This window comes from Mercenaria mercenaria, chromosome 4, assembly GCF_021730395.1.
Source record: "Mercenaria mercenaria strain notata chromosome 4, MADL_Memer_1, whole genome shotgun sequence".
Taxonomy (NCBI): Eukaryota; Metazoa; Mollusca; class Bivalvia; order Venerida; family Veneridae; genus Mercenaria; species Mercenaria mercenaria.
In genome coordinates this window covers 21973754-21989709 of record NC_069364.1, presented here as the reverse complement: position 1 = coordinate 21989709, position 15956 = coordinate 21973754, and the positions used below count along the sequence as shown (strand labels likewise).

Here is a 15956-nt window from a genome sequence, read left to right as displayed (position 1 = left end):
AAACTGCAGCTATACTTACCCTGTTTGTCATCGGTCGAAGTCTATCAGCTGTACAAAGATGATACGTGAGGCCTCAGGTAACATGAACGTGCTTTTATCTTCTGATGTTGCATAACATCGGGTAAGATGTTTGAACTGTTGAACAAAATCAACATTGTGTATTGGTTTTAACAATACTCAATATTAAGGTTTAAATCACGTTTAAAAGTATGATCTGAACTCAGATATGGTATGTTATTTATGTAAAACCCAAGCGTCGGAATGGCTAGCATTACAATACATTACCTCGAGACATTTTGAATAACATGGATAATACTACAGATACACTGTCTCCATGTACATTAACTTGGATAGACAAGTTCTCATAGTCAGTTAAGGTAGTTCTGCACGTTTAATAAACCGGAATTGGTGGCGTAACGTCATTTATCCGGAAAAAGTAGAAGAAAGCATGGTTTCGGCGTACGGAAATGAAACTGTTTTATGAATTAATGACACCGTTACTAACTTTCAAAAGTTAAAATATGATATTAAAACATTTAACACGTTAAATAATTCAAAATGATGTCTTAAACTTTGTTTGAATCGTGCGGTTCACTTTAATCATGGTGAAATATCTCAAAAGCAAGCACACGGACCTATCAATTTGACTGTACCGTATTAAAGAACATACGTTTATTTATGACTGCGAGAAGTTTCCTTAAAATCTACACCGTAGAAAAAAATCTGTTCTCGAAAAGGCTATGGAAGTTGTGATTTTCCCATAGAATCCCATTATGAAAAATTGCGTAAGGTCCAAATTTTTCAAATCTGTCTAGCAAACAATCACGCACACGGCCCATTCTTTCTTATTTGCTGAATTTTCTAAATATATTATGAAGTTTTAAAAGATCAGGGTTTTATCAAATTTTACATTTTAGACAAAAATTTGACCCAAACGTACATAACTACCTTAACTGCTGTCATCAAACTGAAGCAATACATGTGCTGCTAAGACATCTGAAAGGTAGATCTAAATATCAAACCTCAATTTTTATGCGATGTTGTCCTGATTTAAATACAACACCCTCTTACCGTAAGCTAAAACAGTGGAATCACAAGGCAGAGTTTGGGTTCAGTGCCTCCTTTTGACCATCCTTTACCAAATTTACACTTTGGGTGATAAGAATTGGCTGGGGATGAACGCTGGTTTTATGTAGATATTTTGTTTAGTGCCTTCTGTGGTTCATCTTTTACCATTGTTCGTAACTGTTGATGGAACAATCATTTTACTCGACAGACAGAAGAAGTAATAATTCTACAGCTCAATGTGCATTCAAAAAATATTAAAAGATAAATTTAAGATAAAGATGAAGTATTGTAGAAATGTATATCATTTATATTTTTATGTAATTTCATACAACATGTTGTAAATCGTTAATTACACAACATTTTCATAAGAACATATAAAAACAAAAAGACATGAAAACATTTTATTTTATGCTAATTTACTAGTTAAAACACTGATAAAAATTTTAATAGGTTAACGATAGGACTTATAAAAATGAAAACAGACTAGAATGTGATCCAGAAAGAGCAAGTTAATTAAAGTAGTACACGTGATGCACAGGAGTATAAAAATATTAATTTGAAATTTTATCAACACTGAAAGACATCAGGAACAGATATATTATGAACAAGACTTCAAATAATGATTTGATTGTCTTCAAAGGGAAATCGGCCGACGTTAGATAAATATATGACAGCTTTTCACTTCAATTCCACTTCAATTTTCATACTGTGACGGGACGCAACGCTTCCCATGCATTGAACTACACAAAAAAATTAAACAAAAATGTACAAACCAAATTCTTTGTGTGTATGTTTTATTCCTTATATTATATGGTTGATCTGCCGCAAGGATAGTGACGCCATGTTCGCGATACTTGAATGCATAGAACTGACTGCACTGGAAGTACTTTCAAACGTCAACAACATTACGTAAGATTCATTTTTCGATAAATATCGTACGTTGTTTCACGTAACAATAGCAGGAAATGTGAAAACAATGCAAAATAAACAGGATATTACTAACAGTAACATAGCTTTGTAGCGAATACGATCTGAAATGCCGAAATGCCATAGAAAACGCGACGATAGCGGAAATGTCCTTGCATTGAATCGACAGTTTATCAACATTAAAAAAATCTAAATATTGCAGTTAAATTATTATTGTCAATTCCTTCGTATAGCGCGTCAAAATACATGTACTTTGAATAAAAAACGTATGACAAGAAAAAGTTTTTGAATCCCACTGATATATTATGTAATATATGAAACACAAAGTCACCATTTTGATGTCCCTGGTATAGGTAATATATCTGATCACTCTGGTATGAGTTTTGTATGAAAAACCACGAAAAGATGTGATCCCTCTGGCATAGGTAATATAAGAGGCACCGTGAAATTTTTGATCACCCTGCGTAATGTAATGTAGGAGACAAAAAGCAAATGTTTTATCACCCTTGGTATAGGAAATATATTGGACAGAAAGAAAACTTTTTGATCCCCCGTGTATCGGTAATGTATGGAACACCAAGAAAACTTTTTAACCCCTCTGGTATAGGTAACATATGAAACGCAAATAAAACGTTTTGAACCTTATGTAAACCACCAATAAAACATTAGTGTGGCTGGCTTCCATTTAGTGAAACAAACACTTATAACTTCATAAAGACTATAGCCGGTTACATGAAGTTGAAATTAAAGACATATTTAATATTTTGCCAGTAGAAAGTTACTGTTTTGTGTTGTTTTTTTTTACAGATTTTGTTTAAAAAATCAAAATAATAAAACTCATAATGGAAATATGGCATTAATTTTGCTAAATCACCGTAGTAAAAACAATACCTAAAGTGTTATTTCTGCGAAGTGCTTCTGTTATACACATCCCATACTAAAAATCTTTATATCCACATTACTAAACAGCAAGGTGTTTTTAAACATATTAAAAGCGGGCAAGTTTTCACTTCACAAATTAAGTAAATCAATAAACTTACAACAGTGAAATCATTAGACAAATATATAGAAAAATATAATGACAAAACTTGATTTATTTATCAAGTAACAACATTTTGTTTAATGATAGAACGGTTCCATCCAGAAAGAAAACATCTTATTTTTCTATGCCACACTACAACACAAGTCACTCTGAATCCCGCAGATGTATTTTAAGTCAGACATGTTCTATATAATCATTGGTTATTGTAACCGATTTTGAAAATTCAAGCAACTTCACCTATAGTGTCTTTTGATCGTTATTATGTAAACTGTATATATCACTTCTTCCTTAACTGTTAAATAGCTGGCATATACGTACATTATAATTAAACTGTCCTAAAACTTTTCTTTCAATAGCGTACGATCGTATTAAAACATCCTTTTAAAGTTTTACCCTGATGTTTCATACACATGGTTTATTACTGTACCTCTATCTAAATGAATATTTCTTCTGCTGTGATGACCGAATAAAATTTAATATGGCAAATGAATGCTGCAGACGAATATTATGTTGACGTAATGGTTTTTGTCTGTATCATATTCATTGTGTATCTTCACTACACGTAGAGTCCACTGTGGTCTGTCTATACCGGAAACACCCTTTACCACCACCACTTTTATAGTCTGAATATTGTACGTGCTCTTGTAATGTATACCATTGAGCTACAGGTTTCCGTGCGTTTTCAAGCATTTCAAACCAGTGATCGCGTCCCACACCGACATAACGAGGACCAACAGCGCAGCATCCCATAACTTCATTTCGGCCAATTCTGTAAAGCAAAACGTCATAGTTTTGTCAACATTTCGATTAATTGCTAACCAAATAAAACGCTTCTGCGTAATCAGACAAAATAAATTTCGTAAATGATACAAAACACTTCAAATTATATTGCAATATCTCAGAACTACCAAATATACAAGCAATCAGGATGTAACCTCAAATGCCATCTGCTAATTTAATTTCTCATTTCTTTAAAATTAATGAATTTTAGATATGTGAGGTTTGTCCTAAAATTCTCCAACAATACTGTTATTTTAGAACACCATCAAAGCCAAATTAAACAGATATTATTGAATAAGTATTTTCGATGTGGAAAAACTGCTTAGCAAATGAAAAGTATATAATAAATCATCGTATGACGTAGTAAGTTACTATTTCATTCGTGCGAGTTGGCTAAAATTACGTTGAAGCAAAGTTCGCGTAGATTTTAAACTTTTCTTGAACTGTTTTAATACCAATTTCAGATAAAATGCTATGAAATCCATCTATTGATAATGTTTCTTAAAAGGAACTTTAATAATGATATCAAGACTAATGCATCAATTCAGGATATTTGCATACTCTACGCAAGCCAGCTAAATGTCATTTAAATATTAACAAAAGCGGTCCATGAAAAAGCTCAAAATAACATATGTTAGAGATCAACAAAATCTGTAAAAAGATCCCTCGGAAGCAAAGAATGCAACCAATAGGAACAATAGCCTCAACACTTGGTTACGGAATATGGTGTTACACAGTAAATATACAACATGCACAGTTTAATTATTAATTATCTCACCTGTTTACAATTTGCTAATTTTACTAATTAAAACTGTAAGAAAATCGTTTGGAAATATAGAACGAAAAGTATATCATATGAAAGCAAATCCTGACTGACTATTGAAAACAAGTTTGGAAAAAAGACAAGATCTAAAACGCAATCAACGTCGATTAAGAGGGCATAAAAATTTCTGACGTTTACCTGTCATAATCAATGATTTTAACGATAAGTTCTACGTCATCTACGTTTTCTTGTGGAACATCAAAAACCATCGCTTCATTGTAGACAGGATTGAGGATGTTCCGCTTCACCGACGTTTTCTTTTTCTTGATTCGTTTGTTTTGACAAACTAGTGTCACCTTCACAAATGGATCTACAGTTAAGGTGAAAGACAAATTGATATCTTTATTGACATATAACATACGTTTTGCATTAAGACCTAAGAATAGAAATGATACTTGATGCACATATTTATTTAAACCTATAAAGATGTTTTAGTCTAAAGTGTCACGGATGGTGTACTTGTTCTGTAACGGATGTCAATATGCAAGCCTGTTTATTTACAGTGTCCATATGTAAGCTAGTTTATTTACAGTGCCAACATTACAAAAGTTGCTTATTGAACACAAGATGAGATATGTTATTGTCAAAAAATGTAAACGGATTGCTTTAAAATGTTATAGATTTGGAAACCTTGATATGATTTAGAATGCTTTCTTTTCTTTGTATGTTCTAAAGTTAATTTCATGATTTTACTTTTTATTGCTTTCCTAACTATAGCTGGTTTTGGTCAAGAAAGATGACTGCGGAAAAAATATTGTATTCCTATATGTGACTGCCTAAATAGTTGAAATGCTTTTTCCTCTGTGTAATCTAAGGCCTTGTATACTGGTTTTGACTTTTACACCCATCGTTCTTTAAATTATTCGGGAAGACTAATTAGCTGTCTACACATTTCCGGATGTTTTCATAATGTTTTAATAAAAATATAAAAGAAGATAAACCACAACAACCGTTGCTTTAGTAATATCACAATCATAAGGTCATAAAATGAATAGATCACAAGCATGTGAACTATAAACTCTGTCAAAGCGTATGCTGTTTTGACCCATTCCACATCAATTAACAACTATTAACAAGAAGCAGCTGTAAGGTAATAGCTGTGAAATATTTACCGATAACCAGATCATACATACCCAGTTCAAGTAAATTATTTTTCTGTGAGAGTTTTCACATGTTTCTCTTCAAATGTGCCAAAATGTGATCGATGAGATAATTTGAGTTTGAGTTATGAGCTTGTCGTGGGAACCATGTTTCTTTACCTATCAAAATACACTAAAAATCTCCCCTATATGGGAGTTTGCTGATCCAATGAAAAAACTACTACGCAATATCTTCATACCGTATTCTATCCGATGTTTTAATTTTTGAATTCCGAGCACGAGCACGATCACACCGGCACAATTTAACAAGTCATTTCGATGTTACTACACACCTTTCTTCACTGCATTTCCTGTTACCAAGATGCCCAATCATTAATATTTTAAAAGATGTTAGATATATCGAATGAGAGACCTGTGAAGTTTCCACTTTTTCTATTTCATAAACATATTTGATACTACAAAAATTCAAGTCTGATAATGAAGTTTGAAGAGTTTGAATGTTTAAATAACAAACGTTTACTTTTTTCATAGGTGTAGCATCATATTTACTAATCCATACAGTAGCCAATAATACCTGATGACCCTGTGATATCCATTGCTTTGAGATTTCTGGCTTTTACAACCGTAAGTGTGAGACGGCCTGCCGTCGGTAAATAACACAATGTTAGCATCAGTTCGCCGAGGTCGAACTTCTCCTGTAAATATACTTACGATTTTAAAACATACACACGATATACGCACACAATTAATGAAAGTATATTTTAACGCATATTTTATGCAGACTACTTTTTATCATAAAACACTTTTTATTCTAACAAATTTCACTCTATACGATAGAATTTCATACAAAAAAAAAATAGTAGAAAATACTAGTATTTAATGTCCGACACAACAACTTCATAACTGCATTACTATTTTGAAGTCCCAAGGTTTCTTTCCAAGATCTTAAACCGTAAACTTTGTAATAAAAATATGTTTTATACATATTTTCTTGTTATAAAACAATGCAACAAATGTCACTCATCTGATTGGAATTTCACTTAACTTGAAATACTTTCTGAATGGTATTTCTCAACACTTTCCAAAAGTTATTCTTTTAGTTTGAAGCATCATAAGATGCGTGACACCGTGTGAAGTAGTTTTCAAATTTGAAACCTCATATCACACATATGCCTCGTCACTGTGAAAGCCAAGCATATCATGAGTTATGAAAATTGTTGTGCAAACGGTTTGCCATTATAAAAACATAACTGATATTATCTCTTTCTAATCTATTAAGCAATATTGATCCTTTTCAGCGAAACAACTACGTAATACCAACCTGATATGACGATAGTATATCTCGAACAAAAAATGTTTCTGTCGTCAGCCGACAACCCTCAGGCACAACATCCGGAACTGTCACTGTACCAATTAGATCATGGCGAGAAAAACGATCAAAGTCATAAATATTAAATTGTAGCACTCTGTCTCCTAGTTCCGCGAACGGCACACTAAATATATACTTCTCGTGAAATTCCGGATTCAAAGTCTTTCTATGAACTTTTGATTGGAATTTTTGCCTACGATCAGGTAGAAGATATGTTTTAACGTAGGGATCTGAAGTTCCGGAGAAATCTTTCGGTGGAAGATTGTCAGCCTGAATTACACCGACATTAAATTGCTCCAGTTCGTAGTCATACTGCAGACTGTAACGTAGCTGGCCGCAAACAGCATGTTCAGATCTAACACTTTCTACTGAAGCTTGTTTATATAGTTCGGGCTTGATAACGCCAAGATTTGGCTGTTCAGTATGTTTTGCACTCTGCACAGAGAACTCAATTTTTGAGAGATCAATTTGATGCGATAGCTGTCGGTGAAATAATTGATGTCTTTGTGACACAGTTGGCATTGTAGACTGACGCAGAGATTTGAAAAACGATTTAGCTTTAGAATATCTAGATGCTGCCGTTTCCTGATCACATTCACTTGCTAATTCCGGGGTACTTTTGCTTATTTTCAGGTTTCTATCAAGTACTGATTCCGGTGAACTGTCATTGTCTTTGAACGTTTTCTTCCAGGTCACTGTGTGTTTCTTCCGCCGGCGACATAACACCCAGGAAACATAGCCGACGACTGCAGTGACTAAAGTGACAGAGATGCACACCGCAATCGTAAGGTACAGGATTGGAATGCCTAAAAAAGAAAATATTATTTATATATTTTGTTTTCGGTATAAAACAAGAAATCAATAGTAGGGTCATAAGACAAGGGAGAGAAAACCAACATTTAAAGTTACACAATACGGCATGGCGGCCTCACACGTGAACTTTCAGTCGCAAACCCTTGCTGTGGAGTTTAAGCGGGTTAAAAGCGTTCAAATCCTTTATTATACTCAAACAAAATGACATTACCTCTTTTAGCAATTTAATTAATGTTTGTAAACTATATATACAACTTCTAGTGTCCGTAATATTTGAAATACTGATTTCTACTTGATGTATAATATTTCTGATACATTCATGATTTCTCCGTACAAAGTAGTATTTGCCTGTCGGAAGTTCATGTTATCATGTTATTATGTATTGACATTATGTTTAATCCCCATATTGTATAATTACTTGGGTGTAATAAAGATTATGTTCTATTCTGTTCTATTCAGAAAACATTTGCCGAACAGTATGCTTACATGGAGATGTAGGAAATGACTTTATATCGTGCATGTAAGTGTATGTTGGTATACATTGTATATAATGATAGATATACATTTTTGCTTTCACTTTGACTATTTTTACCATGCATTGTATTATGAAATGAAAGTATTATAATGTTATTGCTTTTTTGTCTAAATTTTTGTTATTTACATCAAATGCGGAATACTTTTGGCGGTATATTCATGCGATTTAATGTACTCTGACAATATAAGCTTGAAATTCAATACTAATACTTTGTGTCATAACTGATCCATTAAATCCAGAGGCAGAACTTTTTGTTTATTGATTTGCTGAAACGTAGTTCAGCTAGTTGGCTTGTTAATGTGACATTGTGGAAAATATATATGATTTTTGTCTGATGTTGGTGTGACGCTGATTACTCACGGTGTGGTGTATTGAGATATCTTAGAAACTATTCATTGTCAGACACAATGTTTCAATTGTTGTTGCATCAATATTACAAACGAAAAATGATACAAACATTCTAATGTATATAAAAGTTAAAATGAATTCCAAGATTGCTGGCCGATTTTTAATAATATGTCCTTCACCAGTACGATATTTCTCTGAAAAACATCTGCTAACTCTTATGTGGGCGCTTGGTTGTGTCGGTGTACTGCTATGCGCCGGCTCAGATGCATTAACATTTGTTGTTATATTGAAAGAAACGTCCAGAGATTCAAATTTAAATCTTGTAATATCCTTAATATGTCTAAAACACGATAGGTATATGAAAGAATTGCAATTTTACTGCATTTCAAACAGATGTTACTACACAATCTTTAGCGCAGTTGCCGGTCTGTTAATTATTCCACTTTGTTTCGGATGAAAGATTTTGAACAGTTGCGAATGGCATCGGACACATGGTGTCAGCGGAAACAAATAAGAGCAGAAAATGTGTTTTACCTAGTAAATGAAAGTCACATGCACAGAAAACAGAGATTCATAAGACGGAGGGTAATGAAAATACAATATTTTATATGGTTGACACTGTATTTTTATACGCAAGATGTATACATGTGTCAGGAAATCATATTTCGTAATAAAGACGGTGAGAGTCAAACAAAAATTAATAATAACTGTAAACATATTTGATCTAGAAATGATACATTTGTGTGTGATAAATCTAAATATCTCTGATTAAAGGTATTTACACCCAAAATTTTTATTGTTTCTTTTTCTTTTGTACATGATTTCAGCTATAGAAAATAAACGTTCATCTGAAAAAAATATAAAAGTATGCGCAATATTTGTAACATTATAATATGTCCGAGTTATTTTCTCAGAATTAAAAATTAAAAAGAAATAAGTGAATTATGTAAAATTTATTTATTTATTTATTGAATTATCTAGTGATCACCCGTTTATTTTCCATTCCATATAAAAAAGTACATCAATTTGTACAATACAACATGTAAACAAGGCTGCATAGTGAAAAAGTTAAGAGCAGAAATAAAAAAAATTAACAAAGTATTAGTAAAGTGATACAATCTTAATCTTAGCATGTACAGCTTATGGATGTTTTGTTTTTAAGATCTTAATATTTTAAACAAAAGAAAATATACATAGTGAATGAAGTGAATGGAGGTTATATTTAAAAAGTTTCTTAAATCCATTCGCCAACAAACCGACATCTTCTCTCATAGCTCTATATGTTCCCATTTCATGCTATGTGAAGCAAGTTTTCCTTTTAATGTCGCAATGTGTCTTTCTATGTAAAATTTATGTTACAATTTGTATTAAATGTATGTAATATTCTATGTACTGTATTTAATCGATTTGTTACACAATTTTCTTCATTTTTTTTTTGCATCAATTCATGGTTCTCATATCTGAATACAAGTTTCAAACTGTTCATGCACTAATCATGTCGATAACTTAGAAATTGAGATGGCAGCATTCCCTAATGATAGCTGAAACTCAGTATGATAAAACAGATATAGGTAAATCTGAAAATAACTGAGAACATACGAAAATATAGAAAATGTCTTTAAATCGAAAGGCAACCTTTCTATATTTTAGTAACTGCAAATTCATATTCAGCTGCATAAAGTACGAAATTAAAATGTAGAACTGACGCGAGACAAATACGACAGAACATTAAACGACACGATGGCAAAGTTCTATGCACGGGAATCCGTGCTCGCACAATAATCTCCAATACAACGGAAGCGTAAAATGATTGAATAAAACCTCGACAGATAAATGGCATATGAGATAGCATTTTGCAATTAACTTTCGCAATAAATGACAAACAAATGGAAAATGCACTCAGCATGCATGACATATATGTCCTTCGCATGAGACTTTTTACTTTTTAGGAAAGCCATTTTGAGTGAAACTAGCAGTATGATTAACATAATGATGATGATACAGTGAATAAAATGATTTTAAACCGGGAAGTATGCCTCGTTGACCATCTGATAATGGGTACCTCGAGTGAAAAGTCGACTTTCTATATTTTTATGTGAAATGATAGCTTAGCGATCCAGTTTACTATATATGTATATGCTTTCTTTATTTTTCTTATTAAAACGGAAATATTCGACCTTTAAAAATAATCATCTTATAATATCTGAGTCAAAATTGACAATTTCTGTATTGACAGTTTTTAACTGTCAGAGTTTGAGATTTCACCTGACCAGCTTAAGTTTATCAAAAGTCTTAAAAGATATAAATTCATTTTTGTTCTTTGTTGTACAAAATGTATATGCTGATGAATTCTAATAATTCCGTGTCGAATAAAACTAAATATTAATATTATATCAATACATTTGTCTAAATCATATTGATAAATTAAAAGCCACCATGCATATATTTGACATGTAACATGTATTCTTGGTTTTTGTTTGCTTGCTACGTCAAAATGGGAATTGCATGTCCTAGGAAAAATAATGAATTTAGGTAACTGTACAAAAAAGTATGAGTATTACCAGGAGATTAGAGTAAACAAAATATCCCTTGGAAACATGGAATGCAACCAAAAAGAATAACAGCAGACTCGGTTTGGTGGAGTCCGTTTTGAACAATACAAAATTATTTTAGCTAACAGACATAATACGTGTTACTGAATAATGCAGGTTGATATACTTCGGTACAGGAATCATTATCAACAACGACGGAAAATAACCCATCTCATCAGAAAAAAATACTACCGTGGTAGTCTGATATTACAGTAGCTTCTGTTTGGCAATGAGCTAATAAAGTAATTCTACAGTTTTACTACTGAAATCATCTTTATTTGAGCTGTAATACACGGTTCTGCAGGACACTGGGGAAATAAGAATGTAACTAACATTCAGTTTATTATATATTTTACAATTCTTTTGATGTAAAGCATCACTGATCCCAAATGTAGTAATTACATAATGATTTTGGGCGGTGTTCAAGACCGTTCCTTTATTTCTTTGCTTTTCCCTTGTCAAATTGTTTTACATTGTTTTCGTATTTTTGCGTAAAAGACAATGATCATCACTGTCTTAGATTTTTGCGTTTTAGAAGGGGGCTACTATTCGATCTTTGAACTTGTTTTTTATGAGATTCAGCGTGCAAATTTTATTTTAAGACAACATAAAAGTTGCTAATTATTCCAAATTAAGTAATCAAAATCCGACATTTAATAGGATATATAATTAGAAGTTTTATTTTTATGAGTACATAAAGAATAATTAGAAAATATGTACACAAACTGTGTTGGAATTGTTACTGGAAAACTAAATGAGAGTATCATGGGTTACAGAAACTGAAAGCACAAGCAAGATTTCTATTTACGTATACGCTAGCTTGTCATATCGAGTTATACAATACGCCAAATGAGGAAAAATGTTGATCCACAACTATATATTTCTCCAACAGTACATTTGAACTCTGTTACGAAAAATAAAAACTGTCAAAAGCATGTTAGTTACGTTCACGCAGTACAATATAGCATGGAATAATAGTTCAGCGTCATTTATTATTTACTTATTAATTATTTACTTATTAATTATCTTCATATTGATTATTTACTGAACTGTTCACTCGTACTATAGCTGGTATATTATATTGCCTTTGTAATATCCAAATCAATCAAAAGAGCAAAAACGTGGATTGTGTTTTTAAAAACTGTTATTAATTTGCTAAAAAGGCGAGAATTGGTCGTAAGTTTAAACTGCAAAAGGAAATGGCTGATATAAATATACACTGAATTTCGAGAAACGTTTCTACTTACTATTATATTCTGTATCGATAATCAGATTATATACAGTTTCACATAACTTCTTTTCTAGAAAAAAATCTAGAGGAAAGAGACTATGTGCAGAATTTTTAGAATCAAAATATTACACAAACCAGCACAATAATTAAACGTAATTTACAACAGTCTTTTTCTTTGGAAAGTTTCTCATTGCAGAGTTGGTGCAGCCGTTTCTGCGCATGCCCGGAATTATTATCTATTGGAGCGCACGCAAAATTACTCATTTTTTGCATGTCTGCACGCATTTAGTGTATAGTATGCATAATATACTGACTAAAGGTTAGGGTTAGTATCACCATGGTTACACAATATATACATTTAAGATATTTTCGTTCAAATTTAGTTAATCCGGTATATACCGGAGTCTGTAATATATCACAAGCGCACCAACTCTGTATTTAGTCGCAGCCTTTCCTTTGGTTAACATGGTTTTACAAATGACGAAATGTCTGTGTGTTATTTTTAGAATAGTGTTCGCGTAATTACACATGTTGGTAAAAATGTATTGCTTAGTGTAGAAATCTACACATTACACCACACTTCTAACAATGATGTGATATTACTCTCATATCTAAAATCTTACCTATCCTTTGTTACAGATTTTAAGCATTTTAGAATGCAATCTGTAATGAAATTAAAAAAAAAGCAGCAATGCTGAACTAATCTAAGGAACATCTGCAAATCATGGTAAGGGAAGGGCAAGCAATGAGAATTTCAAATAACTTATGTGATAAAAGTTAACCAGATTTGTTCCTGTTTTAATGCTTTCATGCAATAAATAATCCTAAAACTAGGATAGGCATGACAAAACTTCGTATAAAGATGAGGTCTGGTAATTCTACAATGATTAAATTGCAACATTAAATTGACTGAAAGGTGATGTTTTCAACATTCAAATACCTGCCGGTTTCTATATTTTAATGTAATTTGTATGAAAAAAAACTCTAAGGTAACATTTAAGACCTGGTGGGTTTATTAGCATCATAGTATGGTAAATTAGATAACGACGTTTTGATAAGAATTACACAGAAAATAGACGAATAACTATGGAACAACAATTCATTAATTATAGTGTAGTAATCTCGATATCTCGATATATTTCACACTTTCACTTTTCTAATATCGTCGTTGCTGATAATGATTCCTGTACTGAAGCACATCAATCTGCATTAATTATAAATAGATATTATGTTTGTTATTTAAAACAATTTTGTATCGTTTATAAGGGACTATTTAGTGATTCTAATGACCTCTTTTACCTTAGCAATGAACAACTCTATTAACGGTGCGAATTCTAAATTTGTACTGATTCTTCCTACTGTCATACGATTCATGAAATAAGAGTAAAAATCGTAAAAAAAATCCTGATAGAAAGGGAAAAGACTATATAAAGACAGAAGAAAGTGAAAGACATATATTACAACGCAAAAACCATAAAAATACCTATCACTTATAGTAAGTGAGGTAACATATCTTTTATGACCCGCCTTGAAACAACACTGACCGGATATTGGTTACCCCTAGGCAATATTGTAATACACAATAAAAGTCAAGGGGTATTAAGATATTTGTTACAATAAAATCATTTTATGCTTAATGTGATTGTGTGCAATCTTGAGACTAAACAAATAATAGATATCGCAATTCTTTAAAACGAATGATTAAAGAATGTGCCAAAAACACGCATTAATTTAAGAATACAGAACAATATATACAAAGTAGGTTCGGAAAGAAGCAGAATTATCAATTCTTCAAGGCTATCTTTCAAATTAAAGTTTGGCTATATTATGAAGACTAGAAAATGGTTTTTTTTTTTTGTTTCAAAATTATCAAAAAATCCCATATGAAGAAAAAAAGATGACCGCGTCGGAGATCGGACCCGGACCGCCGCGGCAATAAAAAAAAGTCTCCAGATCGATCGGCAAAAAATAATATAGGTATCTGGAAATTAATCATCGCTATATTTTTTAAGAATACTTTGAAACTCAATTACTGACGGACTATATTTTATGGAAACACGTAAGAATCGGTTGCTTTAAGTATTTTTTGCGACGAAAATTAAAAGCATTTTGTATATTAAATGCGAATTGAATACTAAATCCTCCATAGCGTTATTTTAAACGACAGCGGATCTAGGTTTCGGCGTTTCTGAGTTCAACAATTAATTTGTTTTAATTTGTCTAATTACAATCTCAGATTTTTTTTATTTTTATTTTCAATGTGAAGTTGCCTACAATTCATAGGCTTTGCGCTATAACAATTTGTACTGACAAAGTCAGACTAGCAGACGACAATATTTTCCGTAACAGCTTCCGAGTACTTACGGATAACGGCGGAAGAAGCCGGAATTTTTTAAGAAATGTTCACTGTACACAATAAAATGCAAAAAGGACCAAACAAACCATTCTAAAATTTAAAACAAATTACACATAACGAAAATTGAATAATTTTTCTACATTTTTAGGGGTATCGATTTTTTGATTATTTGCGGAAATATCTCATTTTATCTATTATATTTGAAAAAGTCAGTTTTTTTTACCCGTTTCCTACAGAGTCTATATGAACTGAGGTGGGTCTGTTTAAAGTCAAAAAGGACCAACCAAATATTAAAATATTTTTTTTTAAAAAAATATTCATAATATCCGGAATAAACTAAACTTTAATTTGTGGGGTATCGAATTTTTGATTTCCAAATAGAACTTTTTCTATTTAAGTTTAAGTATTTTTTTCCTTCTTTGTTTATATAGGTAAATTTATCGATTTTCCGATAGATCGATGTTATTAAAAGTTGGTAATGGATATAGTTGGGCTATTTTATTTATGAATCAATGAATGAATTGTGCAATACAACTTTCTCTAAAAGAAATGTCTAATCCTTAGAAATGTGCAATACGAAGGCTGAAGGTTGTTTGAACTACATGTATATCTAATAAATATGGGGGATAAGATAAAAATCATTACTGGTTCTGATCTGTGCAAGCTCATGTCATGTAGAGAAAATACACCTTTGAACGTTTTGTTACATAACATTTCCTTAGTTTTATATTCTGGCAGTAAATATAAATGTGAAGCCTTTCCTTTTGATATGACTGAATTCTATCACATGTAAAACAAACAGCACAAAAAATCGTCTTCGCACTGATTAAAGTTTTAGTTACATGTCTATAACTATTCTTGAAGTACTTTATAACATTTATGTACTCTACGTACATGTTCATAAGTAACCAAGAACTTTCTCCCGTTATTGCAGGAGGCAAAATTTTTAAAGAGATTTTGGCTGCTTTTACAC

At 31.9% G+C, this 15956-nt stretch overlaps 1 protein-coding gene across 2 annotated transcripts in view; it reads right to left on the bottom strand.

Annotated features, from left to right (window-relative positions):
- Window positions 1–1453: 1453 nt before the first annotated feature.
- LOC123551162 (synaptotagmin-6-like) overlaps window positions 1454–15956 on the bottom strand; it is a 56448-nt gene continuing 41945 nt past the window's right edge. For both annotated transcript variants that reach the window (XM_053540691.1, XM_045339884.2), the window contains exons 2-5: window positions 7062–7915; window positions 6315–6435; window positions 4779–4950; window positions 1454–3806 (exon numbers count right to left, since the gene is read on the bottom strand). In XM_053540691.1, the coding sequence (XP_053396666.1) occupies window positions 3578–3806; window positions 4779–4950; window positions 6315–6435; window positions 7062–7915 (1376 nt within the window). In that variant the 3' untranslated portion in view covers window positions 1454–3577. The remainder of the gene's footprint in view (window positions 3807–4778; window positions 4951–6314; window positions 6436–7061; window positions 7916–15956) is intronic.